Here is a 27,325-nt window from a genome sequence, read left to right on the forward strand (position 1 = left end):
AGACCCGGAAACTCGCCGGTAAACACTTATCGACTCGATGCGGCGAATAAGTCGGATATTAATAATAAGTGATTGAGAATATCGAAAGGCGGCTGGCGTAGGTTCTGATCTAATATCTGGAGGGTATTTGTATTTGTGGCCAAGTATTCTCTGAAGTTAAGTGTGAAATAATAAGCCAAACCGAGACTTAGAACATGTAGGTCCTGGGTGCTTGAACGTTCTTATACTGCAACTCATGCTAACAGGGGGTAGCACCAAGTACTGTGCGGTGGGTCGAAACTTTGCGAATGCTCCAGTCGCATTAATAGAACAACTCTCGCCGCAGTCCTTTAAGAGGCTCGTAAGAAACATTAATCATAGAAGTGGGATAGAAGCTAAAGATATGTGTATGTTGATGCTCTATTTCCCGTAAACGCAGGAGATGACGTCTCTTGCCATAATGATGGATACTGGTTGAACGACATGTTTAGTGTAAAACGTTACTACTCTTTCTGTTATGGCGGCTATAAAGACCGTTACTTAGTTATGCGGTAACTTTATATAGAATAAACAGTAGCAGATCTATGCTAGATGAAATAAGGGATTGTAGACATAACACAGGCTAAACCAGATGATTTCTATAAAAAGAAATTAAATAAATTAAATAAATAAATAAAGAAACGGTAGAATTTAGGTTAATCCTATTTATAACAACAGCTTCGGATGAAATTCCTACTAACACATTGCTAAACCCTGACTTATACCGCAGCGCGCTTCATCTCTGACATTCCAAGTTATTAAGATCTCGTGGGTAGACTTCGACGTCCACCTTGCCATATCTGGCACTGTCGGTATGAGTACCACCATTCAATTATACCACTCAAGAACACTTCGAACCACATGGTCATTTTCTTATCCAAATGCGCGTCAGATGTCTCAATCCTGGCTATATAAGGGCGGTTTTCGTCATTGATTTCAAAGCCGAAGCAAAGCCTTGAGGGGGATTCAATAGTGATAGGAGGACTAAGACGGTCTAAGCGAACCTGCCCTACGCAAGCCCTGCTTCCATCTGAGTAGTCCAGCAAAAGACCTATGAATTCAGGTGATCCTTTCGTCACTCGACAACAAGGAGTCACCGCAACGACATTCTCAACGCTGGCTTGAGACCAGTGAAAGTCTTCACAGACATGCAAACCCGGATGTAGAGATACAGGTTTGGGGGCATCTAAAACTCTGGGTTGTCTCGGCGCTTTTGAGTCGAATATTAGGCCCCTCATAGCAGAGGGGTGTGAGTCGAAAAAGAAGTGACCGGGTTCCCCATTTGAAATATCAAGGAGCTCCCAGTTGCAGTTTGATAGCGCTGGTGTTGCCTGGGCACCCAGTAAATGCAAATGTCCCTTGTCTGTCTCGAAAGCCAGCGCCAGCACCTTCTTCAGCGGTTTAGGATGGCGTATCCAAATGCTTGTAATATGCTCATCATGCTCAAGTGGAACATAGATCCAAGAAGAGTCAACAGGGGTCGAATGGTAGAATGACAGATCATCTCCTCGCGTGTGAGTATGGAGGGTGATGGGAGCAGGATTACAGCAGACTGAGAAGCCGGTGATTTCAGGACGATTGTATTGGAACATAGACATTCGCCGCGGTGCCTTGTCCGTCATTCCGTGAAAGTTCACACTTCGTGATGGCTTGAAAGGATGACGCGGAATAGCAAAAGAATCTAAAGTTCGTGTGCTATACTCGTGGCAACTGTCGCGACATGACAAATAACGTAGTAAGAGGCCCTGTGTTTTTGGCATTCTTTAGCCACTCCAATTACCCATGCATTGTGCGGGATGGGTGGCTTACATTGGTATAGAACTCCATGAGCCCCTCAGAGTTTCGAATCGGCAATCCTTTCCAGAACACACCAGGTATACAACTTACAGTTGGAGGCTCTTCATACCGACTCCATATCAATCTCTTTACACCGCGGTGGTCTTCGGCCACATAGACAGCCAAGGGTGCTAGCCAGTCGTCCGTCCTTTGAGGCTCGTTGATTAGAGACCTGAAGTAGACTTCACCTTCGTACGTCACATAATTCCCACGAAACGGAGCCCGCACGGTGAAGGAAGACTGAAAGGGTTTCTTGCAGGTGAGCCCCAGTATGTTTATCCTCGCGGCGTCGTCTTGAAGCAAGTATTGAGCTATCTCCCGTCGTAGCTCACCTGCCAGGGTTCCGAAGAGTTTGAGCCGCGACTCTATGGTTTTCAGAAGCCACATGCGCCGCTCTCGTTCTTGGTTGAAAGTAGGCTCACAGGAATAGGCAGCAGTCTGAAGGAACTCGGCAAGGGGTGAAGGAGTCAGGATGTTCCGGCAAACGCGATGGCAGCCGACAGCCTGGTCGCGTTGATGAACGCAAGGAATAGGGCATGCATTGCACCAAATAAGTCCAATTGAGTCGTTAATTTCCGCATCAGAACGGTACTTAAACTGCTTTGATTCTTTACCGTCGGGTCTCACTGCTACAAGTCAGTAGGGTTGTTGCCATAATTCTGATATGGAGAACAAATACCAGCAATAATTGCATCATTCTCGCAGAAATCGAAATGACAAATGCCACATCTGCGTGTTAAGCAGAGCCTGACCATCTTGTACAGGAAGAATATAGAACAGTATCAAATAAAAACAAGGACCATAGAATGTAGGAACGTACGCGGCTATCGGTGCGATTAAGAAGTTAGGGGTTATGCTGGTCTGCTTTGAGCTTGTGCTAAAAAATAAATAACGGAACATTGTTACTCCAGGCAGGTTCCCAATCTGACTCCTGAGAGTGGGTCATCTCATTTGTCGCTATTCCCCTTCCAGAAATAGCGCACAAACCCCACTTCCCGTTAGCAACAGACATGGCACGCCATGTAATTCCAGCTTCAGACTAAGACTAACGCTGGTATTCAAATTTCTCGCACCGATAGCGATGGTTCTTGCCTTTGAACTCGAAGTAGGTCTTACTCCCATCATGCTTCTCCTTCCAATCACTCCTCAGGGTAGTCTGTTTGATCTTCTTGGTATCCCGAAACTCGCACTCATCCTTCCGAAGTTTATGAGGTATCAATGTGACTCTCACGTTCACTATCGTCCTCTCTTTTCTTGGCTTCTTGCCCTTGCTGTCCTCAGCTTGCGAGGGTTCGTCGTCTTCACCACTTGACTCTGCCCTCGCTTCAACGTCCATGGGGTCAGACCACTGGGCATCTGTTTGCTCCGATGGCTGTTCATAGTATGTCGTAGACGGGTAACAAGGTGCCTCATTTCCCTGGTCATCTCTAGCCAAACCAGCCTGCTCCACACTATATCCCTCCTGGATATGGGATGCTTCGGCCCGGAGAATATTCTCCAGCTCAATATGTTGACTTGGGACGACCCCTGCCTGTCGCATAGGCATCTCTCCCTTGATGAGTCGGATTGTTTCTTCCAGGTTCAAAACGCCAGCTTGTTGTTTGACATGTAAATACTCCCAACTCGCCTTCTCAATGCTGCCATGCAATGGCTGCAGTTCTCGTTCTTCCCTACTCAAATACCAGGCTCTATATTTGAGCCCGATTGCCGTGATGACATACATGCCCGTCAAGTTCTGGCTATTGATGGCCTTTAGAGCAGCATCTAGGCCCTGCTCTTCAACTTCATGCATTGATCCCTTCTTGCGTTTGACTTCGACCAACAGAACAGGAGAAAAGTTGCGGCCATGACTGTTGTAATATATCACCTTCATGTCAACTCGCCTCAAGCTTCCATCAGGACCTTGTTCACAAAGTACTAGCCAGGGTCTGGGAAAGTTTCGCTGCAGGTAAGCCTGCCAGAATGCAGAGGCTGTGGTCTCTAGATGATGTTTTGCGTTGTCAACTTGATGTATAAGTTCAATTTCCATGTCATCAAAATGCTCTTCGAGTTTGCAGTCTTTATAATCCATGGTAGCGGTATCAAAGGCTAAAAGGAAAAACGGAAAGAGGCAGTAAATAATGATAGAGATGACTGAAAATAAGTTTGCTGATATTCCGAGTGTGAATTTGCTAGTTATCTTTCCGGACGTCTCCAGCTTTTAACTTACATGAGTGACTGATTGCACATTAGCTCCGACATGGAGACAACATACAATCTTCATCGAGACAGCATAGTGGAATGAATTTTCTTATTGACAAATTCGGCTGTCTGCATGTCTCCAGGGCGAACTATTGGGTTTGTTCGCGCATGCGTCACATATCACTGATACGTGTTTTAACAGTGGTTGCTACCCTGCAGTGTTCGTGGTGGAGCAATACAACCTCTACGGAGCACAGAATCTCTAATCAGGATATGGCACCATGACTTTATGAAAGTGGGGTAAGCTTCGGCTCCTCGCAAATCAGAAGCTCAGAACTAGCTCCATGAAGCCACAAGTGGTCATGTATCTACATCTAAGGCATGCGTCATTGGTAGCGGACATTGGCGACCAACACAGCGACCAAACCGAAAGAGGGCGCCTTTATCATTGGCGGATTGCATAACAGGACACCATCTTGGGTGGTTGACCTTGATGTCGTGATGATGCCCTGCTGTTGCCGGTTGGATAGCACGGTGCGGTCCACTGGATCTGCTTGTAATCTTTGGCGCCTCAATTATTGCTATCGCGCGGGGGGACACAGGTAATGCAACCCTGGAGCTTGGGCTTATCCATTTTCGATTCATGTCCTGCGGCCCGTTACATCCTCCCGCGCCACCCCACCTTTTCTGGTTAGGTTGCTAACAACCAACATAGTGTAGGTTTCGTCACGCCTGCGTAGCTGTCATTCCATAGCTTGGGAATTTTCTCACCGGTAGAAGAATTTCAATACATTCTTAAAATTTCCACATATGCATCTACGCTATACCCATACAACAAATTTCCTTATCGGTACTGCCTCCAAATTTCAACCTTCACCCAAATTTCAAAATTCCCTCCAAATTTCAACCTTCCCTCCAAATTTCAAAATTCCCCTTCAAATCTCAAAATTCCCTCCAAATCTCAAATTTCTTCACCTCCTCACTTCGTCTTTACGACCTCTCCCATGCAAGAGAGCGAAGACCCGCTGTCAACCCTTATCACAGAGGGCGAAGACCCACTGTCAGCGCTTGTTACTCTAGTAATTGAGAACTACCAAAGGTACTCTCGCGGTCCTTACAGGGTAAAAGATGCTTTGCAAAAGGCGAAACAGGCCGACGGGAGCTCTGTAGAGAGAATCCTTGTAGAGAAAAGCCCCACAGCCTGGTATGCGTACATTGCTGCGCACAAGACGAAAACCTTGGATCGCGGGCCGGAAGGCAGAGTCGAGTTGTCGCGCTTACTCGACCACCTTGGCAACCAGCCTATGCATCGCCAGCATGAATTTTGTAAATCAACTCGCAGCTGCTATGGAAAGCATAGATGCCAACACTTCGCCGCAGTCTGCCAAGCGCCGTCGTATGTGCCCTATCTCATGATCTAATCTACGTCTAATGAATTAAACAAGGCATTGCCACCGAGGACAACGCAGTGGCTCCTTTACAACCGACCTCCATTACAAGAAACGCAGATACATGCTTGACGGATGTCGAACCCAGCGTTACAGAACAGATACCCGCCTTGGTAACCTCGAGGGATGTGTATGTTGGAGCTCCTCTTGAACCAGCCGAAGAACTATTTCACGACCAGTTCTGGGATTCCGTTCAAAGAACACAGAGCAAAGAGCAACCTGGTGTGCTACTGGCCGATATATCAATGATTTTTCAGGAAGGGTATATCCGAGAACATTTCGGATGCCAGATGGAAATCGGGATCGCGAAAGAAAAGGTAGCAGACCTTGCCTTCCAATACTTTGGTGTGAAGCTGGAAGACAAGGACGGGGTTAGGTCAATCTGTTATCCAGGTGGGGGCAAAATAGAACCCGACCCGTCGATTAAATTGCGGGCATGTCACCGGGACCTCTCTGGCATATTTCGAGGCGTTCTGCACGAGGGCGCTCACACATCTCCTATATACCAGCGGGAGAAGGTCGAGCGACGCAATCGTACGGATGGTGTCTCGATGACGATATCAAACCAGGCGAAGGAGGGTGCTAAGATCACCGTGTTTCTAGGAGAATGGAGAGCATCGGCAATTAAAAAAAAGTTTTATGGGTAGTCTCAATCTCAGAGTTCTTTCATTTTGCCCTTCTCCAATATGATGCTAACGCCTTTTCTCAAAAACACCTGTCCATCGTGCTGCTGAGGATACCGCTCGTACGGCTGCCCGTCTTCTTTCCCAGTCTCGAAAACTCTTACAGTGCAATGCTTCCAATATACCATCTGTCCAGATCCAACAACAGGCTGAACGCCCGTCTTCGCGTCCGAGAAAAACTCATCGTTGTCTTTGTCAATGTCGAGCGCTTGCGGTTCGAATAACTGAGCATGTTAACAGGGCTCATCTACAAAGCAGAGATGGGCATACCACCATCGGATTTGAAGAAAACGACTAGCTCACGGTAGCCTGAGTGGCCGATATCGTTCGTGGTTGACTCGAGCGGTACTGGGGATTAATCTCAACTTGAGAGAAGCAGGGGAAAGAGGCTGTTTTCCCGTTTATGAGGGAGTTTTGGTAGGGATGCAGCGTATTGAGAAGTGGAGTGCAGGCATCATTGGGCCCTGTCCCGAGAGCCTGACAGCTGGCAAAACCACGAAAGGTGGAATCACCCGACAAACTCGGAAAGTAAGAATCAGGCACAAATGACCTTTGGGCGTAAAATAGTCTTTATAAGCTCATAGGAGTAACGTCAGCCGGATGTTTGGGAATTCGGATGTCGACACAAGGAGGATTTGAGATGTAGGAAAGAGGGGTAGAAGATTCATTGTGGGGCTCTCGGCGAAGGAGTGGAGAAATGAAATTTGAGTGGCTAACATTAGCAGTCAGTTACTTGGTTTAGAATATTTTTGAGAAGAAAGGTGGAGATGAGGCATTTTAGGTGAAAACTTGAATTTTGAAAATTTGAAGCATGAAACTTCAAATTTGAAATCTGAAATCTGAAATCTGAAACTTGAAACAGAAGAAAGTTGGTGCAATCGAAATATCCAGAGAGCAATTTGAAATTGGAATAAAAAATCAGCCTTGCTAAAATTAGAAGTCTACCTGCATTTGATCCAAGCGGTTGCTTGTTTAATATGCCTCTCTAACAGTCAAGGATACTAGATGCTCTTGTGTGAATAGGTACCGCAAGTTGGGACTTTGTGCCCAGATGTAGATAGTCATTGCCTATGGCTTGCGTAATTCCGAATTTATCCTATGATGAGTTGAGAGGGAGAACTACTACGCCTTCAGCCTTACGAGCAGACCCCTATATCGATTTAAAACCACCTGGCCAGTGTTTTATCTTTGAATACCAACATGAGGCGAACGAGAGGAGCCAGCTCGCATTGGGCTAGGCTGAGTCAGATACACTAGAGAAATTAGGGAGAGAAGACAGCCTATAGAGCTGCTCGGCTGCCTCAACATTCATGGTCAATTGATTGGCAGCCAGCATTTCCCCTCGACAGAGCAAAAATCCATAAAAAATTGCTGCACATCAATGTAGCGCCGACCAAGTCGCGACCGACCTGCATGCAACCAAGCCCTAATCATGTATCAGACAACCAGAGGCAACAAGAACAGGTTCTTGACGTGTTCATGCGGCAACTCAAAGCGCGTAATACCTTTATACCAATGTGGCAATGTTAGACGTTAGTTAATCTCAGCGTATGGGCTTTATGCATATAACTCACTGAAGTATTTCATTTGGTCGCTTTGTCTGGCCGCCTTATTTCACTAATGGGTGCCAAAGGGAGGCATAGCTCAGCTCAAAGGACTCGGCTGCGTTAGCCTTTCTCCATGGCATGACCAGCTGCCCGGCCATTATGAGCCACCCCTGAAAGAATTGGACTGGCTGGTTCAGTTCCTCGATAATTGCTGTAGGTCAACGTAACGTGGACGAGCTCGCAACCAACCTGCATGCCACTAAGCCAAGATCTTCTTGGATGAGACGGCAGGGGAATAACTATGTAGGAGCGAGTTTTCTCACCTTGTTCAGTTGTGTTGAGTAACCTGGCCCCTGCAGCAGACGAGTTTTCTGCTTGAATAGGTGACTGTTAAAGAGTATAAGAATGCACTTTCCCTCTTATATAAAGCCAAGATATCAGACCAACACTTACTTTCAGAAATATCGAGGTTTTTTCTAGAGACGCACTTGACTTGATTACCTTGGTTAGTAGTAATTTGTTTCTTTATCACTCTATTATATATTGGCTTATGTCTCCAGAGTGAGAAGACTTATATTATAAGAGTCTTAAATGCTAGGATTTCCTTTAATATTCTAACGGGTCTCATTGAATAGAATCTTCATCCATGGCCAAAGTCGTCCTTCCTACAATGTCCAGCAATGAGGAAGGGGGCAATAGCCCTACGCACTCGAGCGGCTCAAGACAATCTGACAGCACTCCTCGCAATGACCAACCCGTACCTGCCGATCCAGTCAACGGTGACGACACCAGCTCAACTGAAAACTCAGATGGCAACTTCAATACCAAGGATTTTGCCCCTATTGACGTAACACACAACCATAAAGAAGATCATTGATGAGTATACTTGTCGTTTAGGAACAATAGTTTATAGCCAACAGCAGTAATTTTGCACGGATGCTTCTGGGTCAGGGTGGACGTTGGAATTCAGGCAATGAGTCTCTAATTATAAGGGCCTAAATTTGCCATCAAGATAGATAATGGAATTTGGGTTATTGAAGCAATTGTTTAATTCGAAAGCGTCATAATTCTTGTTATTGATGCATTGTTTTGTCTAGTTGTGATTTTGTACTTGAGCTGTTAAAACAATCCTTCTGGCCTCATTATGTAATTACCGGGTTGTAAGACGTCTCGTGACCAAGAATATCCACATGACAAACCCTTCGGCGAATCAGGTGGTCCTTGAGCGAAAAGAAACATCTCCTCTCCACCGCTTATCGTAACACTTGAGACCAGCAGTCAATGAATGATTCACAGCCATTTTTTTGGTGGTAGTTATATATATAAAGCGCAACATCGCCACTTTTCGAGATCATTATACATCAGAACTGTTATCCAACGTCAAAGTAGAAATGAGCAATCCTATACTCCTTCCAGCTACGGAATCGATGCAAGAGCTATGTCGACAAAAACAGGAAAGAGAGCTCCAGAACGTCCGTGGTCCGCTGCGTGAATATAAAGCCACCATAACAGATACCAAGATTCTCTCTAGATTCGAGAACGAACAAGTAAGAATGAACCATGTGAATTGAACTGCTCTGCTAAGTACACTCAGGCGCCCAATATTCGACGGCAAGCACTACATGAAGGCAAAAGTGTCAGTAACGCCCGAAATTACGGACCTCGTGAACTTGACAAAGGCACGATTGCGTCACCTGAGCGTACTATCACCGTCTTTATACCACTAGCGACACAAACTGCAAGTACGCAAAGATTTTCCAAAGTCCTGTACCAGCCTGATAAGGATAAAGCCGAGGTTAGGCAACTCCTACCTTGGGACGTCGGAAACCATATTCAGATCCCCGGAAACAGTCGAATCGTTGTAGAGGAAGGGCCAGTATGCTTTGACATGGTTCAATATGATTGGGAGCCTGCTAAGAGCCAAGAGAGCAAGGATGAGTAGTGGAACCGAGCCGAAACGATCTGGTGTTGAAATCAAGGATGGAAATTGCCTGAGAATATTTCTTAATTACTATTGTGCATTTAACTCGCCCTGATAGTCGTTGAATTCCATTGCTTCGAGTGCTCCGAGTGGTTCGAACATGGCTGTATCGAAGTTGAATGAACTCGCATCAATATGAAGCCAGTTGGGAAGGCTTGATTCAACGATTGGCTGGGTACTCAATGCTTGACCCAGGGTCTCATGTATTCCGAAAGATACGCTGGAGAGCTGTGTAATGTTGCCACGACATTCATCAAGATTCTCCACTATATCAGCGCATGGACGGTTGAGATAACCTTCGTTCAACTGATGTGTGCTCTGACGACCAGTGGGGGAATAGAGTTGGACAGGCCCCATATCGGCTTCGATGTTTCTGACTGGAATTGTTATCTCTGTTGATGGTTGTGTTTCATACCCACCCGCGGTAGCCTCCAAAGAAGGCGTAGCAATGAGTGAGGAATCGCTCCCAGGCATGACTAAAGCCCCTAATTGGGAACCTGCGTCCTCAAGTGAGCCCGGCACAGGAATGTCTGCATCAGTAGATGCGCCTTGGGCTTCGTGGCCACCGTCACTTCCGGCATCGGTGGTGCTTTCCGTGGCGTACGGCAATCCTCCACTGTCATTGTGCATTGGGTCTTGATCGAAATGGTACCGGATCACTCCGAGGTTCGATGGGGATTCCATGGGTAGTCCATAGCATCGGCGCCATCGTTTTGCTGGCCTTTCATTCTCACGGACCTCGAGCCTGTGTCTTAGCTGTGTTTGGTCGCCAAACAGTCGCTTAATATGAAGCTCCTCAAGGTACTTTGAAATGCTGCTTGCAGCATCTCTGTATAGTTTGGAGTTTGTAACACAATCTTCACAACTCCTGGGAAGCTCCAATTCCTTTCCATCAAAGCAAGAAACTATTTTCTTAGCTTCTTCAGTGTGCTGAGATTGTAGGAGGAACTCGATGTTATCGTAGGATTCCCTATTGACATTCGGCTCGGCGTTCGTATGGAGATGGGCTTTCGACTCAGCTGATAGCGCTGTAAGCCTTAGAGTAAAATTTAGTCTCTGTCCTTTAGTTGAACGGTGCACTACTGACTTAGTCTGTGACTTGAGCTTCGAGAACAAGACCTCTATACCCTTGTGTGCTTTGAGCAAGAATAATGTCCTCCCTTCCCTGAGCCATCGATTAAATTTCGCCCCTGACGCTGTCCCTAGACGTTTCTTAAACTCTTGGGGTGGCAAAGGCCGCCAGACCTCTTTTGATACCCAGAGCTGCAGTAAAGCAAATCGCCGAGCAATCTTGGTCATTTGTGATGATTTCTCGAGGGCCTGGATGTAGTCGAACACGGCGAGATCGTCGATGGAAATTGTCCCAGAGCTGAGGAAAGGCTTTGGTGATTGGGCCCAAGATTTCAGATCGGCGATGAGGAAGGGTTGTTCGTTATCTTCAGGGGAACATTTAGTTCCCGTGGAAGATCCTTCCCTGGGAGATTTCTCTTTTCTAGAGGACTGACTCCTTGAAAACTCAGCCCCTGCTGCCAGCGTTTGCTTTGAAGGCTGGAATGTCCTTGTAGGTGAGTCGTGCTCGACTTGCTGTTCGTCGGGCCCATTGGGAGAACCATGTTGCACAATCGTTGCGGTGGTTGTATCTGGGAGACAAGAATGGTCGGGCGATATCTGTTCATATGGTACTTTGCGGAATTCCGCTTGCACTTCAGTTCCAAGTCGATGAAGTTTATATCTGACTGCCTCGGGGACATCCTGTGCGATGATCTTGCAGGCGTCCGAGATCTCGACGTATGAGCGAATAGCGGCTGCGAGAGAAAGGCGAGACTTACAATCCGTTCTAAATTTTTATCAACATTCAACTGACGATGTTGGGTTTTAGCAACAGAAATGAAAAAGAACCCTAGAATATGGAACAGATCGTGAAGAGGCTTGTCAGTATCCATTGCTTCGCGGTTTGGTGAAGAGTAAGAAACAGATTGAGTTTGAATGCCATGAGTCTGTGCCCCCAAAAAGGAAGTGACCCATAAAAAAGAGTCACAGTGACTCTTTTTTATGGGTCACTTCCTTTTTGGGGGCAGGTATGTCTACAGGCGAGACCATATCCCATCCTTGCTCATGTCCCGCCTCATCATTTCCAAGGATCTATTCGTCTAGTCATAGGCGGCTTGGAAATAAGCCTCGCTTCACATGGATTAGAATACCTGGCAAACTGGGGGTAAGCCCATCCTGGACGGTACGTAGATCTATAGGGAAAGGGAGTGGAGGGCCTCAAAATACAAATATGCTCATCAAGTCGAAGAAATTTTCACTGCTGTACTACCGCCTGGTTGCCTTATTCACATTTCCCCCTGCACAAGGTACCCCTACCTAGGCAACCTGATTATCACAGCTGATACTTCTCTTTACAGCCCGGATCTTTGGTTCTCAGTACAAGTCGAACTCTGTCTTATGCCGAGTTTCTTCTGTATATGCAAGTCAGCCGTGCATTCAATCTTTCGCCTTATTTAGAGCATTGCGAACCATGGAAAAACCGCTTAAGTTAAGCATCAACATTGCTAAAGAGTTTAGATTCACTGTATGTCGATTGTTGTACTACCTCTTGCTGTATACTGATCTTGCCAGACTGAGAAAAGACAAGCTCATGATTTCGGATATTACTGGGCAGTCGAAGTGGCGACACCTACCGAGACTCCGTCGTCTGTGACCAGGGTGTTGCGCGACATCGTCGTCGCCATCCGAGCCTGTTTTTTGAAATTAAGGGGCTTGGTCAGGTTTAAACTAGTGCTTGACGAGGAGAAGCAGGGCTTGCTCGAAGGCGGATAGGACTGACGTGTGTAATTCAATTGTCACTATTATGTACATACCTCTTGGTTTGGTGCTGGGGATTGTACAGCGCTTCGATGTAGACGCAAACAGATCCATGAAACATGAATGTCGGTGTGATTCCACGACCCCATGGATACATGGCAGTTCACGATTGAATCAATTTTAAGCCTCATCGAAGACATTGAAAACCTCAGATGCCTCTTTACCATGCTTCCTTTTTCCTGTTGACCACCTCTACCATGAGCATCAAGTCGAGAATGAAACAGGCAAACCGAGAAATGAACCCACGGGAGAGAATGAAACAGAGGGCAAGAGAAAGGGACCTAAAATTTGCCCAAGCATTCTTTTCTGACTGGCTGGTCGAGCCCCCCGTACAAAAACCTGCAGTTTTCGGCCCAGAAGCCGGTCTCAGTGCTGTGGCCTGAGCTCCGTCTCGATTCACTCCCGATCCATCCGCCACTTCTCGAATCCAAGAAGTCTTTTTTCAGAATCTTGACAAAGGTCAGAGCTAGGAAGCTGAACTACCTTGTGGATCTCTTCACCACGATGATGCTGTCGAGAGGCACTCCCTTGCATGGTCCGGCCGGCTCGCCAACCGTTCAGCTGAGACCAGTTAGTCAGGGTCAGGTAGAAGTATCATACACGATGCCGGAATCGGAACTGCCCAGTTTAATTGCAATACAAGCGGCCGACGACACTAGCGTGTTCAGCCCGTCTGAACCGCGCAGTTTTCCTGGACAATCGGTATGTCACGCTGTTGTTCGACCAAGAGTACCTGAGAATTTAGGGTCTTTTACCATTCTTGGCCATAAGAAGCATAAATACACCGTTTAATGGCACCTTCTGCACTACCTCATTCTGAGCGTCTCTCCGCTTTCTTTGTCACTTTTTTTTGTGCCTCTTCCTGGACGTTCTTCTGTCTCACCTCGCCGCGATGCTCCTACAGGCTCAGCCTTCGATCTTGTCAGTTGCCCACAGCATCAGCCGCAAACGATCCCATTCAGACGCGCTGGGACGCGAAGACACGGGCACACATTGCGACCGTGGGACACTTCATTCGACCGAACAAATCTGGAACGATACATGCGGAATTCTCGATATTACAGCCAAGAAGAACAAACCAGATAGGATACTCGATGATGCGATTGAAGATGATAACACCTTCCACGGCGATATCGCAACAAATCCCACGGCAGCCGACATCACTGGAGATAGAAGTACAACAGACAATGATCTCATCAATGAAGGCCACATAGATGAAGGTGTTGGAGATGAAGAGAGCATATGTTCCTGGGAGACAATTAATCCCGGAGATATTAAAATCAAGACCCTATGGGGACGGGAATATCCGATCAATGAATGGTAAGGGAGATTTTCTGCTTCAAGCGACCTTTGCTAAGTCGACTAAACAGGCAGCCACATGATACTAAGAGAGCTGAGGTTTGGGACCTATGGTTCGTGCGTATCCTCATTGAATTTCCTATATTGACTCGGTATGCCAGTCACAAGATTTATTCAAGATTATTCGACATTTGCATAACACCAATTCCTTCTACTTATCGGGTCAGTATCTCTTCTACCAGCTTCGCTGGTGGCCTCGCTAATAGAAGCTATAAGCGCGTGCTTGATGTTGGAACAGCAAGTGGTATGTATGACCCTCTTCAAGATCCGAGAAGTATGCTAACACAGTCATCTAGGTAGTTGGGCTATGTATGATGTCTTCATACGATTCGAATGGTATTATTAGTGACTAACTCTATCCAAGGGACTTTGCAGATGAGCATCCTGGCCTTGAAGTTATCAGTATTGATCTGTTGCCTCTGGCGCCTGATTTTGTCCCGCCTAATCTTGATTTGTGAGGCTACGTAGATGTCTTATGCGTAATTGATGCTAACGTTCGTCTAGTGGCATTGTGGAAAGCCTTGATCTTCGAACCTTTGAAAAGTCCTCAAGGGATTTTGTACATCTCCGCGACCTCAAAGGGAGGATCAGCAACTGGGGCGAGTTTGCCAAAGAGATCTTTAATGTCTTGAAACCTGGAGGCGTTGCAGAGTTCCATGAAGGGACCATTCAGTTCAAAGCAAAGGCAGAGCTTCCGGAGAACAGTTTTATGAAGGAATGGGGAGACCTGTTTCGAAAGGCAGGTGCAGAGCGAGGGGCGCGATTCGACATTATCCAATCTGGAATACTGCTTAATTCGCTACGAGCTGCTGGCTTCAGTGAAATCAGGGAATATCCCTACGATGTAAGTTTCTGGCGTGCAGAGAACCTTCACGACAACTAAGTATGAGGTATTGCAGGTACCGATTGAACCTTCGCAGCAGCAGGGGGAATTAGGACAGCTAGCTTGGCTGGAATCTGTTGATGATATCGAAGGGTCCATCCTTCGTCTAGCCGTTGAGAACTTGGGCTGGAGCGAGGAGAGATGTTATATGTTTGCCGCAGGTTTGCGCAATGAGTTGAAAAAGACAACAGTTAAGCCTTACATGACACGCCTGGCCATCGTCTGCAAAAAGCCATCGACTTAACCCCTTTATTGACTCGCTGAACTATTATAAAACATTTCTTTTTGTTTTCATCACCATTGTAATTCCCTATTCACAAGCATTGCAAATTCTTGGCAAGACAGGACCCCTGACATGTTATTCAATTGTCTATTATATCTCTGCCCTGCACCATATGGTTTTAAAGTAATGAACGCAAAGAAGGACCCATGCTAACCGCAGTAATAACCACGAATCAAGAAAAAACTCATACATGAAAGTCTCGCCGATACTGTAGGTGGCAAAGACACTGACACGGAGAACGCGACACCTAAAGCCCACCGACATTTTGTCGACAGAGCTCACTAATCCCAGCGCAGTGTCTTGAGAATTCTTACCTTCTAAAAGCGAATTCAGATCCCCTAACGCTGACGTGGCAGATGGAACAAGAGATGTAAAGAAATACTTCACCGCCTACGCCACGACTCTAGATATATCGCATTACAGCCGAATGAATGCCAAGGATGGGGTCAGTGTTACAGTGGTGAATTGGAGGTTGAGATACGTTTGAGGGACACAGTTACTGGAGGGCTGATGGCTGTAGGTCACCGTTCCGAAGCTAGCAAACTCTCTCTAATATAAATACCAGTCGCTTTTCCTTTCTCCCAGTGCTTTCCATCTGTACACATTTATTTTCGCTCTCTTTGCTCACAAACACGCCATTCTTGAAGATTCCTCTTTGTTTAGAAGCCATGTGGGATATTCATCTCGTCATTGCAATATCCCAGGCCTTCTCCGCTACAGCAATAGGCTTATGTGTTACAGCGGCCCAATTTGAACCAGCTGAGAGATGCTGGCGGAATTTGAAGACCACCGCCTATCTCTTGTCTGTGAACCTCATCATCTGCATCATCAACTTGCTTGTTGAATTTTTCTATGCTGGTGGGATGCCCCAAGCCCTGCAGCTCTTCGCGAACATAGCCTATACGCTTTCGGTAGCAGCAGAGACAAGTCATGTTTGTCCTGCCACAGATAGAGAGAGAAAGACTCAGAAACTGGGGAAAAGGGCATATCTTTTGTCCTGGGTCTTTATGACCGTCTTTGATGTGCTTGCTGTCATAGATCTTTTACTATCACATTATTCTCGAACTTTCGCATTTAAGCTGTCGACAATATGCTTACGACTTTCCCACGTCATATTTCTCTTCCCGGTCTACATGTATCCTGATCGTGGCCGTTATTTCGATATCGGCAATACCGCGAGTACCGACGATGTCGACGAGAACAGAGCCCTAGAACAGCAAGAGCCGGAACTGGCCATAGTGAACCAAAGCATCGAAGACACGATTGATGAGGCCGGAGGGTATTGGCCATGGATAAAAAAGTTCTGGGTTTTCAGCAGCTGGGTTTGGCCGAAGGATATGCCATGGAGGTGGAAAAAGTTCTGCGCCTTGTCAGCTATCCCACTGAGGCTTTGTGAGGTGATATGCAATCTCACCGAACCCCTCCTCTACGCCCACTTTTTCAGCACTCTGCTAGAAGAGCCCCCTATCAACAAGGCTATTGTAGTATGGGTGTTCTATCAATTGTCATCTTGGTTTGGCGGATGGAATGGTCTTCGTTGTCAGCGGATGCTCTTATGGAAACATTTTGAACTTGACCGAAACGCGCGGGTGAAGGCGTCCGCCTTCGATCGACTAATGGGACAAGATGCGGCCTTCCATTCTGCCAACAATCCTGTCATAATGAACACTGCGGCTACGATGGGCACTAATGTTTGCGAATGTTTTGATTTCATTTTCCATGAATCGCCTGCACAGATCTTGGAACTGGCCATGGCCAGCGCCATTATATTGTGGAAGCTTGGCCCCCAAATATGGCTCCTGCAAACCTTCTCAATCGCCGTCGAAATCATCATTACCCTCCGTGTGAAGCGTGGCGCAGTGCCCATATTCGACCTGCATACAGCTTGCATCCTAAAAGCAAGACAAATAGGACAGACCGCGTTACAGGCCTGGGAAAGCATTTACTCACACGGACAAATTGGTCACGAAATCGAGATGTATACAGAAGCTACACATGCCGAGAGCACGTCATTGTTAAGAAGCCATAGTTATGCCGCGTACTGGACCATGGGTCTCGGTCTTCTGAGTACCATTGCCGGAATCGGCAACATGAGTTTCCTCCTTCTTAACAGCGGAAGCTTGGTGGAGGCATTACCTCGAGCTATTTTATTCCTCTTCTATCGGAAGCACTTGGAGGATCCCATCCAATTCTTTTCCAATGGCTTCCAGAATGCCTTCGATAAGTTCGTGGCAGCAGACCGACTTCGCCGCATGCTTGAGATCGTACCCAAAATTCGAAACGGGACAAGTGGCCTGACTGGGGCTGGTATAAGATTCAGAAATGTTTCCTTTAGCTATATACCAGACAAGTATGTGCTGAGAGACCTGAATCTAACATTCCAGCCAGGGAGGACCACAGCGCTTGTCGGCCGGTCTGGCGCAGGGAAAACAACAATTCTCAAGCTGTTATTACGGCAATATGACCCTGTGAGGGGAAATATTGAGCGAAATGGCCAAGACCTCAAAGACGTGGAAAAGAAAAGGTGAGTTGAATCCCTCCTAGATATGCCAAGCATACAACTTACACTTGAGAACAACTGTAGACTTTTGGAGCATACTGCTGTCCTGGAGCAGAGTCCCCACATATTCGAGAAGAGTGTCTATGATAACATTCGGCTCGACTGTAAAGGAATCTCCGAAGAAGAAGCCCAAGAGGCTTGTAAGAAAGCAGGAATTCATGACGATATCATGAAACTACCAGAACAATATAGCACCATGGTAGGCCAGGGAGGATAGTAAGTTATAGTTTTAGCTGTTGGACACGCCAAAGACTATCTGTACTAACCTTTAAATTCTTTCATAGTACACTTTCTGGAGGACAGAAGCAACGACTAGCACTTTCGCGTGTATTCGCACACCAGGGCGATCTGATCTTATTGGATGAGCCAACGAGCTCTCAAGATGTCGAACTGGAAGATATCATCAAGGAGGCTGTCAAAGAGCTCGGTAAGACCAAAATGGTGGTCATCAACACGCAAGTCATCCTCTGTTCTGCTGACGAAGGAGAAATTCTGACTCTTGTAGACATCGTCTCTCCACCATAAGAAATGCGGATCGGATTGTCGTTCTCAGACTTTCAGAAGAAGGTCATGGTGAAGTTGCTGAAGAAGGTACTCATGATGAACTGCTGAAACATGAAGGCGTCTACTTCAGAATGTGGAACAAGTCCCCCTAATTGATGACTCGATGCCAATTCTACAGACAGAAAGAGCAGGAAATATTCTTGATCAACAAAGGTCATATGGAGGGAGTACATTCAAGAAACTCTAGGGATCTGCTTATGCTGAACGTGTATACCCTCTATGTCGTTGTGATTATACTTGCAAATCATTCCTAGTCTTTCCAGTGAATCGCAAAATAGGTTTGAACTCACGATAGAATCTCAAACTCGACACGGTAGATCGTATGTGTAGATTCAAAACAGGAAAAGATTCATTGGGCCGGCTGGTAGAGGCCTAAAGGTTGACCCTGAGGAAGATCGAGGCATGAATGTAAGACGTCACGGTAGCGCACCAGATTAGCAAGGTCAACCTATGACTGGATATGTTTCTGTAAATTGCAAGGATGTCATGATCTTCTCAATCCTATGGCAGAAAATGTTGGATAGTAGGGCATGCTCCGCACCAGCTTGTATAATATGTAGATAAATAGAGAGGATCGCTGCCATCTTTTCCATGGCGTCTTTTCACCATACATCATCGAACATCATGAATGAAGAAACACCTCTTTTGGCTGGTCCCGTTCGCGACACGGTCAATTTCCATTATTCCTTACCGTTCTGCGTTAAGTTCTTGGCTTGTATCATGCTAGGAATACTCCCCTTACTTGATTCTGTGATTTTCAAATCGCTTGATGCTATTTGTGGCAATCATTTCCACAAGTTATTTTCCATCTGGCGATTCCTTCTCCCCTTCATTTGCGACCATCTCCAGGCCGGATGTTGGCGTCATCTACAGCCAACACTGGAAAACGTGTCATATTTTTGTTTGATTCAGGGACAGGCCTTGACATCGCAAGCTGCCGCAAAGTCGCTCTCTCTAGACACCGTCTTGAAGGGCATTGTGTTAAAGGCATTGCCTACAGCAGTGGCAATCGGTGAAGCTTTGAATATCCTGTTACCTTGGTGGCTCGCACTTTTCATTGTGATAGCTGTCCTTTGTTTCATGGGATCCACTTCCTATTTTGTTTTTATTCCTCTGGCAAAGAAGATGCAGGAAGTAAAAGCGAAACGAGATAAGGCGAGGTAAGCTGCCCCTGCTATAGTCCAACTGAGAAATCTAATCAGTAAGCAGAAGAGAAGAGCTAGACGACAGCGTTGAACAAACTCAGTACGTTGCATGCCTGAAGCTCGGTGCATACGTCCGTAACTTCGAGCTGATAATTCTTGGCCTTGGGCTCATCGCCTTTATTTCGTCTGTGGAGCTTGAGGGGAATGAGCGTCAGTATTATCGACTTGTTGCAAAGCTCTTCTCCATGGATGAAGCATTCAATAAGATGGCGCAGAGTTTCGCCAACGCCAGTGCAATAATTAGCTTAGCGCAAACATGGAAGAGCCTCGCCAGGAACATATACAGGGCTTGTGAGGAAACCTGGAAGGTTTCGCCAATGGCGTTGGACAAGGTACAAGACTTTCAACCCTTGATGGAAATATCGGCAAACTTTCTATCTGTCTTGAAAGCAGACCGAAGATCACGACGTGCGGGGCGTAGTGAGTCTCAACTATTGGCCAAATTCAACTCCCAATAACAAAGGGAGATCAGTAAGTTCATAGCACATTATGACAGAGTCACAGAGTAGTGGAAGCAGAACGCAATGCTGAATATTTGTACGCAATATATTTATAATTTCGTTATTATAGATAATTAAAAGTTAAAACCCTTGTTACCTGGACGAAGGGAACTAGGATGCTGGATGTAAGAATGAGCTTTGGTTTCGACATTTTCAATGCTGACCTGCTGATGCCACGGATGTTGCGCAATATGCGAGGGCTCAACCTCCGACTTGGGTATAAAGAAGCCAGTAGTTCTGCTGAATGAAAATCACTTAACTTACCCTTGGAAAATCCTTTACTGAAATCAGAAAGTTTCGCCATGAGAACTTCCCTTGGTCTAGTCTTGTTACTCTTCGTGGAGCTCACTTTTGATGTGCTCTGCAAAATCACCCTTCTACACCTCGGAGGGACGATTAGCGGTGCAGCAGAATCTGCAAGAAATACAACACATTATAAGTCTGGGGCAATACCAATTGAGGATGTCATTGAGGATATCAAACCAACCTTGGGAAGAATTGCCAATGTTGTCCCTAAGCAGTTCATGTCGATTGACAGCGTCGATATGACATTACCACACATATTGGCCATTACCCAAAAGATCAAAGAAGAACTAGAGGTTTCAGATGGAGTTGTGGTTTCTACTGGCACAAGCAATCTCAATGAACTCCTTGTACATTTGAGCCTCGTTATCAAAAGCAACAAACCGATTGTCGCTACAGCAGCTTTCAAACCACACACAGCTCAGGATTCAGATGGGCGCCAGAATATCATCCACGCGACAATACTAGCGTCTACGCCGCGATGGAATGAAGAGAATAATGAGGTTGCTATGGTCATAGGTGATACAATTGGTCTCCCATGGGGCCTTCGCAAAAAAGATGGTTATTTTGATGTCGGGTTTGGTTCGTCGATGGGGAGCATAAAGAATGGCAAAGTCTCGTTAAGGGACGTCTCGGAATGCTATACAACAGAAAAGATCGATATCAATGGTTATCTGCCAACCGACTCACCTCCAGAGGTTACTATACTAACATCTTATTCTGGGTTTGATGGGAGGCTGGTAAGGCTGGCCGCTGAGGATGGAGTTCGTGCATTCGTTGTTACAGTGTACGACGATGGGTACATACCTGTCAAAGCAGCGGATGTAATCGAAAAGGTAATTGAGGAGTACAACATTCCGATTGTTGCGGCCAGTTATAACCCGTCAATACCTGTGAGACATTCAAGAGTCAAGGGCGTGATCCCAGGGCTTGATCTTGACCCGCGTCAACTTCGACAGCTACTCACAGGGCATGTTTTGAACGGGTCTGACAGCGCCATGATTGCAAAGTCAATACAAAGGGTATCAGAGAGTATGGCATGTAGAGCGAGGACAAAGTCAGATCGAGCATGGGTTATGAATTTCATCGACCGTAGGGTTTCTGCCATGAAATCTCCGAGAACTAGAAGAGAAACGGGTACTTAAGTATGTAAATATCATGTTTCTGTAGCTGATATACATATAATGGAAGAATACTTAGATTTGAAAGGATCTTAAGATAAGTTGTGTAAAGCGAGCCTTCGCATTGAGAGGGTATTTCTTGCGTATCAGGAGGGAAACTTTGTCGCTAATGCCCAATATAACCCCCCTCACTCACCTATTGCAAAGGCATTCAATGCCAGATACGAGGTAGTCTGATGGACCCTTATCCCCGGGTATGCGAAAATCAAGGTCGGCCCGGGACTTTGACCTACCCGAAAGGGCAGTCGTCGTATGTTTTGTCATAGGACGACAGGGAGAAGGTAGTCAGCACTACTGTCAAACCTACAAGTGGATGGTTGCGCCTAACGTTCACATGCAGGATCGAACGAGGTAGCAGTGAGACAGTTCCTTAGCAGGATGTCATGCCAAACCCTAAAATAGAGTCATGACATATGCTAAGGTAAAGACAGCTGACTACTGTAAGCCCTCCCCACAGGGAGCTTACATAGATCATGGACCGTGTGACGAAGGGGTTTTGTTGGGATGCTCGACAAATCTTGAATTATATGCCTCTTTGGCCTTGCTGTAAATACCAAATAGATACAGGATATCCCTCCAATAACATTTGTGAAAGGCAATAAGCGATATGCTTCTACCGTTAGCCTTACAGGAGGCTTAGCTAAAGGGACTTTATTGGGTAAAGAAGATATTGACCTGACTGTAGAAACACCAGATGACCAGTGGGAGAGCTGGAATGACCTGTAGAAACGATTATCTACTATCAAAATATACAAGCCCCTTAGATTAAAAAGGTCATCCTGTTTAGCTAACCTCGGGACAGCAATATACAAGTTTATTTCTGTCACAGACAAAAAGGCAGAGTTGCTAGAGGTACATAAAAGCGAGTATTATAAACAGCTCCTAGGGTCAAACTACCAGCGGCCAAGGGGGTTCCCTTACATCGATAGTAGTGGAAAAGCTGCTGATGAGAGACGACTCTACGAGATGTTCCTCAAGAAGACGCACAAGGAGGTGATAGCAAAACAGAGCACGCCAATGTATTTGGCCTTGGTAAGATGGGACGGAACTGTGTGATAATAGTTTATAGCTCAGTACCACCGGGGCGGGACGGGACAACTCTATCAGGCTTTAGGTCTACGTTCTTCGTTGTAAAACCACACTATTCCTTCCTTTCACCCTCCTAAGTCCAAACAAATAGGGCACCCCTCTGATTCTCGCATGCATTTTAAGTGATCTGCTGGACAAACTGGGGTGTAAAGTCGGGCCCCCCCAACACAGAAATGGGATTCTCTGCCTCGAGCGTGCCATCCAAGCGCCGTTCAAGAGCCACGAGGCCAAAGCCTCCCGCTTGGTTGGCTATGAGCAGGTTATCGATCCCCATGGCTGAAGCTCATCATACGCGGGGAAATGCCATATGTAGAAGCAGAGCCTACAAACCGAAGTGAAAGGAAGGTAGAATTGAAGTGACTAATCTCGAAATGGGAAACAGAGTCTGTAGAATTCCCCGTTTGTCGATTAGAAACGTACAAATGCCTGTTATCTGCCGCTAACACGATTGCCCCAGCAGCAGCACTGGATGAGTTGGCGGGTGGTAATTCAGGACCAAATGTCGAAGTACTTTGGATCTGTGTAAGATCCAGGGAGTTCTCGCGGTACGATACTGTATAGACAAGGACCTTATTACTGATCTCGCAGACAAGAATATAATGGGTCGCTCTGAATGCTCCTTGGGGATAGAACACGCCATGTCGAGGGCCGCAGCCCTGTGGCGAGATGTGAATGATATTCACTATCTGAAAAGTATCATCATTGGAGTCAAGAACCACTATAGAATCTGTACCAAGATCATTAATAACAAAAAAGCGGCCAGTTGGATCAAGGTTTGCCTGGTGGGGGTGAGGGCTTGCTTGTCGTTCTTTATCAGGACCTGGCTGCCCTGGCGAGGGAATGGTTTTGATGAGTCCCAGATTGCCGTTTGTAGTGTTCCAGATATCAATGGTACCATTACCATACGCGCAACCGACAAGTCGGGTATTATCAGTATTGAACTGTAAGTGGACGACGCCGGAGCTACCTTCTTTTGAACTTTTTGCTGTTATCTCGTCACTTACAAGGTTAAGTTCGAAGAGTGTAAGAGCATTTGACGACTCGTCAACAGCATAAAGCAAGTTTGGATAGCTAACAGTCATCCACGAAGGTATGCCAGTAACTTCTTCGTCAATAGAGAATGGAAACCCTTGTACCTTGTTGGCGACAGAGATATGCTTGGGAAACCCAACAAGTATATGAGCCGGCGTGGTTGGGCTAGTCGTAGGATTATCAGCCTGGTTCTTTGCAAAGACCAGCTTTGCAAAGAAGACAGCAATATTGAAAGCAAGTAGCAGCATGAGGTTGACAACTGTAGCGAATGAATAGATCTTCTGCAGTGGAGCTTATTCATTGCTAAAAAATTCTGAGGATTTTACCTTACTTAAGATTACAAAGATGACGTGGATTGAGTACCGCTGATTCTTCTGAAAAGCGGCGTTGAAACTAGACCCCTGATGTATCCAGGGTAGACAGTTTTGGCTCCCCGGGGGAGAGGTGGGGGGGGAGGCTGCTTCAGGCACTTTGGGTGTGCTGGGTAACCTATTTCAGCACCCCAGCGCGATGGATCCACACCATTAGGAAGTCAGTATAAGAATACACCAGATCCCTATGGTATACAAGAGGAGTCATTGGATAAACTCAGCAAAATGGAGTTTTATAGCTGGTTCTTTATCCTATTTTGCACCCGTACCGTTATTTCTACTACAAGCACTCCTCTACCTGATGCAGTTGATCCTGCTGGAATGAATCCAGTTGGCATGGGACCGCCAAACATAGAAAAGCGATCTGGTGATGCACCTCTTGTTGGCTGTCTCTACCTACCTATCGGGCAACCTCTACCCTTGCAGTCCTTCCAGGGTTTATCATCGCAGTTTTGTCTCTTTGTAGAGAAGTCAGGTCCGTTGAAGGGGAACACAACCTTGGAACGCAATTACCTCAGGGACGGAATCTGGCATAACTTTTCCATCAGATCGCGGTCAACATGCAAAAAGCCTCACCCAAGCATAGATATCCCAAAATCCTCATGCATGAAGGATATGGATACTTTGTGGCATGAATGTAAGAATGTTTGACACTACCCAAGCCTTTTCTAATTGAACATAACAGGTAGCGGACAGCCTGGATTTTCTCGCCATGAATGCTTTAGCTATGATTATTGGAGGGATGCAATGTAACAAACGTTAAACTTTAGGTCTGAGGGTTAATGTAGCGGGTATAGGGAGTCAGAAAGGCCGGGTCAGTATTTGACCGTGATAGTTCTATAGAGTATATATCTTATATAAAAAGAAGTTTTTAAAACACAGATTTAGCATTAGTGTAATTCTTTGAAGCATGTAATATCTACAAGATATATTAAGCTAATAGGATATAATTTATTCAATACCTCTTGTCTTTCTGTCTCTAACGCTGCCAATCAACATTGTGGAAGCCTTTTTGGTAGAAGCTTGTGAAGTAAAAAAGAATATTATGTCCTTATCACCTGTGCTAGCAGCCTAAAGCCCCTTATAGGCAGTAATTAATTACATAGTTAGCTGCTAATTAGATGTTGCAAGTTAGGTCTGAGAACTCTTAATAACCAGGATGATATTTGAGGTGTATATACTGTGTTTCTGGCTCAGATGTTGGGCTGTTTGGGTATTGGCTATATAACATTGATAACAAAGTTGGGGTGCTCAGCATAGACTCGCAAGCCGATAACGCAGACTGGACTCCAATGTTCCAGACTCTTATCTTGAGAAAAGTTAGACCTCAAGTTTGCGCTCTTTGCTCTTAGATCGCTGGGAGGAGGCTGTTCGAGTTGCTGGCTGGGGTCTATGACTCCTTCTTTGGCATATCCAAGATCGTACTGCAACCCAACTTGGCATAACTTCTGCGGATTCCTACTTGCAGCCAGCTTAACTGTTTCATCCACTTGGCCGAGGCCATTCCTTTCAGCGATGATTTTTGGGATAACCTCGTATGTTCCTGTCTTCAGGGTGAGTTCACAGTTAATCGATCGACCGTCGCCAAGATGACATGGAGAAACTCGACAAATATCGATCTTGGAGATAGTAGGTCGTAGGAGGAAATGAAGGGTAAAGTCGTACTCTCCTTGAAGCCCTGGAAAGTACCGATCATCTAGCTGCCGAGTCTTTAGTTGTGTGAATCAAAAAAGTGACCAAAACATACCTGAGATAGAACGATAATTACGGTGCTCTTGTCTTTAAGATCGATAATGAACTTTTTCTTTAGAAATCCTGGCAGCCATGGCACAAGAGTACTCATCCACTTCTGTGCCATAGTCCACCCGTGATGTAGAAGTCGAGTCCTGTACATATAATCGAAATTCTCCATAGCATCTTCATAAGTCATCCAGAAGATGCCATTATCACCGAACTCGTGATGAAGTGCATCTATTGTATAGGTATTCCATTCCCTAGAACCATCCGCCCATGCACCACACCACTCCCCATAGCCAGTATCTGACCTTTGGCCCCAGGGGTTCCTTCGCGTATGTCAGCACGCTACATCTATTCAGAAGAGAAGGAGTGGTAAGAGACAGCAAAATGCCAAGCGGCCAGCCGGCCAGCACTAACCTAATTTTAAGCAATCGAGTCATGCCGCCATGCTCCTTCTTCAATTCGATAGCCTCGAGTATAGAGTAGGTATGGCTCAAGACAATTCCGTTTCGGTGCTTAAAGCCAGGGCCACTCGACAATGTGAAAAGAAATTCTCCACCTACGATACCGCAAGAGAGGAGCTCACGCCAGAGTCGTTCTTTATCGAGAATACTATTGGTCGCAATAAGTGTAGCGACACCGCCAGTGAGATCCTCCATTGCAATGCCAGCCCATCCTCCATCTAGGGCTTGGTAATCGCCGTGGACTTTGGCGAACTATCTTCGGCATTAGCTGAGTACCTATCAGTCAAGAGGGAAGTTACCCACTGCCTTCTCAAGCAACGGAAGCCAGGTCTCATTTGGATCTATACACTTGGCAAAGAAGAGAGCTTCTGAGTTGGACTGTTTCTGTTTGCGGTGATGTCTGGCTTTATTGCCCGTAGCGTCATATGTCTCCTTGTCAAAATCCGGCTCTTTCAGGTAAAGATTATCATCAACTACTGTTGAGATCCAGGCTCCATCTCTATGGAATACGAAGCCATAGACTCCTACCTCTTCGTTTCGCGCCACACAGATCTTGTTCATCAAATCCTCCCGATGAGCAATGGTGCCTAACGCAGCAAGCCACCAACAGTCACCGCTATTCCCCTGCTGAATATCCGAGCTTGAAAATCCACCTACAGTGAATTGTGGATTTTCAAAAATCCAAGGAATGCGATGAACTGAGCCGGGGAGGGATGTGTCATCGTCTTGATTGCTATGGCTGGAGTACCGGCTTGACGACCGTGGCAATCCCTTGACAAAGGGATCTTTACCACGTCTGCTAGTTTGATCAATGCATCTCGTGAGATCGAAGAGATAATTATTCTGGCTTGTAGCAAAGTCACTTTCGATATCAAAGTCTGTGTCCCGGAATTTGGTATTGTTTATGTTGTATTGGTTCACTATGCTTTCGACCTGTGACTGGCATTGCCGAGCAGCTATGTCGTAGCTTTGAGCGATGTTAAATGGCTTTGGGTAACAAGCATCGTCTGCAAGAAGAAGGAAATGAAGGTTTGTAGGAAATATCGATGTGACAAGTCTTGGTGTTTGAGAATGTAACCTGGACCAAAAGTCCATGATTTGCGTCTGAGAGTCAGATGAATTGATCTCTCCACGGTGTGGAAGAGCTAGTCCAGGGGTTGGTGGCCTCGGTGGTTTCATTTTGATTTTACGATTCACAGGGACCACAGATGAAATGCAGACTATATCAAGCT

The 27,325-nt window shown here is 46.1% G+C and overlaps 13 protein-coding genes across 14 annotated transcripts; 8 read left to right on the forward strand and 5 right to left on the reverse strand.

Moving 5' to 3' along the window:
• Positions 1–614: 614 nt before the first annotated feature.
• Positions 615–2,704, reverse strand: FOXG_22072 (uncharacterized protein). The gene is made up of 3 exons (XM_018402456.1): positions 2,534–2,704; positions 1,828–2,480; positions 615–1,763 (listed from the first exon to the last, which is right to left on the reverse strand). The coding sequence occupies exons 1-3, from the start codon at positions 2,607–2,609 to the stop codon at positions 777–779; spliced, it is 1,716 nt and encodes a 571-aa protein (XP_018255897.1). The 5' UTR covers positions 2,610–2,704; the 3' UTR covers positions 615–776.
• Positions 2,705–2,899: 195 nt separating this feature from the next.
• Positions 2,900–3,925, reverse strand: FOXG_15585 (uncharacterized protein; the record flags this gene model as incomplete). The annotated part of the gene is made up of 1 exon (XM_018395675.1): positions 2,900–3,925. One exon carries the CDS (start codon positions 3,923–3,925, stop codon positions 2,900–2,902), a length of 1,026 nt encoding a protein of 341 aa, XP_018255898.1.
• Positions 3,926–5,418: 1,493 nt separating this feature from the next.
• Positions 5,419–6,182, forward strand: FOXG_22073 (uncharacterized protein). Its single transcript, XM_018402457.1, has one exon. The coding sequence runs from the start codon at positions 5,729–5,731 to the stop codon at positions 6,128–6,130; it is 402 nt and encodes a 133-aa protein (XP_018255899.1). The 5' UTR covers positions 5,419–5,728; the 3' UTR covers positions 6,131–6,182.
• Positions 6,183–8,065: 1,883 nt separating this feature from the next.
• Positions 8,066–8,784, forward strand: FOXG_22074 (uncharacterized protein). The gene is made up of 2 exons (XM_018402458.1): positions 8,066–8,218; positions 8,349–8,784. Exon 2 carries the CDS (start codon positions 8,360–8,362, stop codon positions 8,588–8,590), a length of 231 nt encoding a protein of 76 aa, XP_018255900.1. The 5' UTR covers positions 8,066–8,218; positions 8,349–8,359; the 3' UTR covers positions 8,591–8,784.
• Positions 8,785–8,876: 92 nt separating this feature from the next.
• FOXG_22075 (uncharacterized protein) lies at positions 8,877–10,610 on the forward strand. 2 transcript variants are annotated; one of them, XM_018402460.1, is made up of 3 exons: positions 8,950–9,260; positions 9,308–9,455; positions 9,504–10,610. In XM_018402460.1, exons 1-3 carry the CDS (start codon positions 9,105–9,107, stop codon positions 9,653–9,655), a joined length of 456 nt encoding a protein of 151 aa, XP_018255902.1. In that variant the 5' UTR covers positions 8,950–9,104; the 3' UTR covers positions 9,656–10,610. The 2 variants fall into 2 exon arrangements, with proteins under 2 accessions (XP_018255901.1, XP_018255902.1); XM_018402459.1 differs by having other exon boundaries at positions 8,877–9,260; positions 9,308–10,610.
• FOXG_15586 (uncharacterized protein) lies at positions 9,197–11,663 on the reverse strand. Its single transcript, XM_018395676.1, has 3 exons — positions 11,524–11,663; positions 10,782–11,476; positions 9,197–10,730 (listed from the first exon to the last, which is right to left on the reverse strand). The coding sequence occupies exons 1-3, from the start codon at positions 11,635–11,637 to the stop codon at positions 9,725–9,727; spliced, it is 1,815 nt and encodes a 604-aa protein (XP_018255903.1). The 5' UTR covers positions 11,638–11,663; the 3' UTR covers positions 9,197–9,724.
• A 120-nt stretch (positions 11,664–11,783) lies between these two features.
• Positions 11,784–12,709, forward strand: FOXG_22076 (uncharacterized protein). Its single transcript, XM_018402461.1, has 3 exons — positions 11,784–11,927; positions 11,994–12,269; positions 12,317–12,709. Exons 2-3 carry the CDS (start codon positions 12,216–12,218, stop codon positions 12,515–12,517), a joined length of 255 nt encoding a protein of 84 aa, XP_018255904.1. The 5' UTR covers positions 11,784–11,927; positions 11,994–12,215; the 3' UTR covers positions 12,518–12,709.
• A 674-nt stretch (positions 12,710–13,383) lies between these two features.
• FOXG_15587 (uncharacterized protein) lies at positions 13,384–15,142 on the forward strand. Its single transcript, XM_018395677.1, has 8 exons — positions 13,384–13,882; positions 13,933–13,974; positions 14,023–14,083; positions 14,138–14,165; positions 14,218–14,230; positions 14,286–14,375; positions 14,426–14,765; positions 14,821–15,142. The coding sequence occupies exons 1-8, from the start codon at positions 13,455–13,457 to the stop codon at positions 15,046–15,048; spliced, it is 1,230 nt and encodes a 409-aa protein (XP_018255905.1). The 5' UTR covers positions 13,384–13,454; the 3' UTR covers positions 15,049–15,142.
• Positions 15,143–16,130: 988 nt separating this feature from the next.
• Positions 16,131–18,344, forward strand: FOXG_15588 (uncharacterized protein). Its single transcript, XM_018395678.1, has 4 exons — positions 16,131–17,611; positions 17,672–17,863; positions 17,932–18,102; positions 18,153–18,344. The coding sequence occupies exons 1-4, from the start codon at positions 16,221–16,223 to the stop codon at positions 18,301–18,303; spliced, it is 1,905 nt and encodes a 634-aa protein (XP_018255906.1). The 5' UTR covers positions 16,131–16,220; the 3' UTR covers positions 18,304–18,344.
• Positions 18,345–18,835: 491 nt separating this feature from the next.
• Positions 18,836–19,874, forward strand: FOXG_22077 (uncharacterized protein; the record flags this gene model as incomplete). The annotated part of the gene is made up of 2 exons (XM_018402462.1): positions 18,836–19,371; positions 19,421–19,874. The coding sequence occupies 2 exons, from the start codon at positions 18,836–18,838 to the stop codon at positions 19,872–19,874; spliced, it is 990 nt and encodes a 329-aa protein (XP_018255907.1).
• Positions 19,875–20,218: 344 nt separating this feature from the next.
• On the forward strand, positions 20,219–21,364 carry FOXG_22078 (uncharacterized protein; the record flags this gene model as incomplete). The annotated part of the gene is made up of 1 exon (XM_018402463.1): positions 20,219–21,364. The coding sequence occupies one exon, from the start codon at positions 20,219–20,221 to the stop codon at positions 21,362–21,364; it is 1,146 nt and encodes a 381-aa protein (XP_018255908.1).
• A 1,243-nt stretch (positions 21,365–22,607) lies between these two features.
• Positions 22,608–23,769, reverse strand: FOXG_22079 (uncharacterized protein; the record flags this gene model as incomplete). Its single annotated transcript, XM_018402464.1, has 2 exons — positions 22,608–22,738; positions 22,782–23,769. 2 exons carry the CDS (start codon positions 23,767–23,769, stop codon positions 22,608–22,610), a joined length of 1,119 nt encoding a protein of 372 aa, XP_018255909.1.
• Positions 23,770–25,112: 1,343 nt separating this feature from the next.
• FOXG_15590 (uncharacterized protein) lies at positions 25,113–27,272 on the reverse strand (the record flags this gene model as incomplete). Its single annotated transcript, XM_018395679.1, has 4 exons — positions 25,113–25,592; positions 25,640–25,955; positions 26,047–26,345; positions 26,397–27,272. The coding sequence occupies 4 exons, from the start codon at positions 27,270–27,272 to the stop codon at positions 25,113–25,115; spliced, it is 1,971 nt and encodes a 656-aa protein (XP_018255910.1).
• Between the last annotated feature and the right edge of the window lie 53 nt (positions 27,273–27,325).

This window comes from Fusarium oxysporum, chromosome 15 (genome assembly GCF_000149955.1).
Source record: "Fusarium oxysporum f. sp. lycopersici 4287 chromosome 15, whole genome shotgun sequence".
Classification (NCBI taxonomy): Eukaryota; Fungi; Ascomycota; class Sordariomycetes; order Hypocreales; family Nectriaceae; genus Fusarium; species Fusarium oxysporum.

What these genes read in the sequence shown, in the direction of transcription:
- FOXG_22072 (XM_018402456.1), bottom strand. Translation starts at nt 2,609, where the DNA reads ATGGTCAGGCTCTGCTTAACACGCAGATGTGGCATTTGTCATTTCGAT. An exon ending in GAATGATGCAATTATTGCTG is followed by an intron (nt 2,481 to 2,533) that starts GTATTTGTTCTC and finishes GACTTGTAGCAG; the next exon opens with TGAGACCCGACGGTAAAGAA. An exon ending in TCATGGAGTTCTATACCAAT is followed by an intron (nt 1,764 to 1,827) that starts GTAAGCCACCCA and finishes CCAAAAACACAG; the next exon opens with GGCCTCTTACTACGTTATTT.
- FOXG_15588 (XM_018395678.1), top strand. Translation starts at nt 16,221, where the DNA reads ATGTATCCTGATCGTGGCCGTTATTTCGATATCGGCAATACCGCGAGT. An exon ending in AAAGACGTGGAAAAGAAAAG is followed by an intron (nt 17,612 to 17,671) that starts GTGAGTTGAATC and finishes GAACAACTGTAG; the next exon opens with ACTTTTGGAGCATACTGCTG. An exon ending in AAAATGGTGGTCATCAACAC is followed by an intron (nt 18,103 to 18,152) that starts GCAAGTCATCCT and finishes TGACTCTTGTAG; the next exon opens with ACATCGTCTCTCCACCATAA.
- FOXG_22073 (XM_018402457.1), top strand. Translation starts at nt 5,729, where the DNA reads ATGATTTTTCAGGAAGGGTATATCCGAGAACATTTCGGATGCCAGATG.
- FOXG_22074 (XM_018402458.1), top strand. Translation starts at nt 8,360, where the DNA reads ATGGCCAAAGTCGTCCTTCCTACAATGTCCAGCAATGAGGAAGGGGGC.
- FOXG_15586 (XM_018395676.1), bottom strand. Translation starts at nt 11,637, where the DNA reads ATGGATACTGACAAGCCTCTTCACGATCTGTTCCATATTCTAGGGTTC. An exon ending in ATAAAAATTTAGAACGGATT is followed by an intron (nt 11,477 to 11,523) that starts GTAAGTCTCGCC and finishes TCATACGTCGAG; the next exon opens with ATCTCGGACGCCTGCAAGAT. An exon ending in AAGCTCAAGTCACAGACTAA is followed by an intron (nt 10,731 to 10,781) that starts GTCAGTAGTGCA and finishes TTTTACTCTAAG; the next exon opens with GCTTACAGCGCTATCAGCTG.
- FOXG_22075 (XM_018402459.1), top strand. Translation starts at nt 9,105, where the DNA reads ATGAGCAATCCTATACTCCTTCCAGCTACGGAATCGATGCAAGAGCTA. An exon ending in CTAGATTCGAGAACGAACAA is followed by an intron (nt 9,261 to 9,307) that starts GTAAGAATGAAC and finishes AAGTACACTCAG; the next exon opens with GCGCCCAATATTCGACGGCA.
- FOXG_15587 (XM_018395677.1), top strand. Translation starts at nt 13,455, where the DNA reads ATGCTCCTACAGGCTCAGCCTTCGATCTTGTCAGTTGCCCACAGCATC. An exon ending in CAATTCCTTCTACTTATCGG is followed by an intron (nt 14,084 to 14,137) that starts GTCAGTATCTCT and finishes AGAAGCTATAAG; the next exon opens with CGCGTGCTTGATGTTGGAAC. An exon ending in GTCCCGCCTAATCTTGATTT is followed by an intron (nt 14,376 to 14,425) that starts GTGAGGCTACGT and finishes ACGTTCGTCTAG; the next exon opens with TGGCATTGTGGAAAGCCTTG.
- FOXG_22076 (XM_018402461.1), top strand. Translation starts at nt 12,216, where the DNA reads ATGGAAAAACCGCTTAAGTTAAGCATCAACATTGCTAAAGAGTTTAGA. An exon ending in CTAAAGAGTTTAGATTCACT is followed by an intron (nt 12,270 to 12,316) that starts GTATGTCGATTG and finishes TGATCTTGCCAG; the next exon opens with ACTGAGAAAAGACAAGCTCA.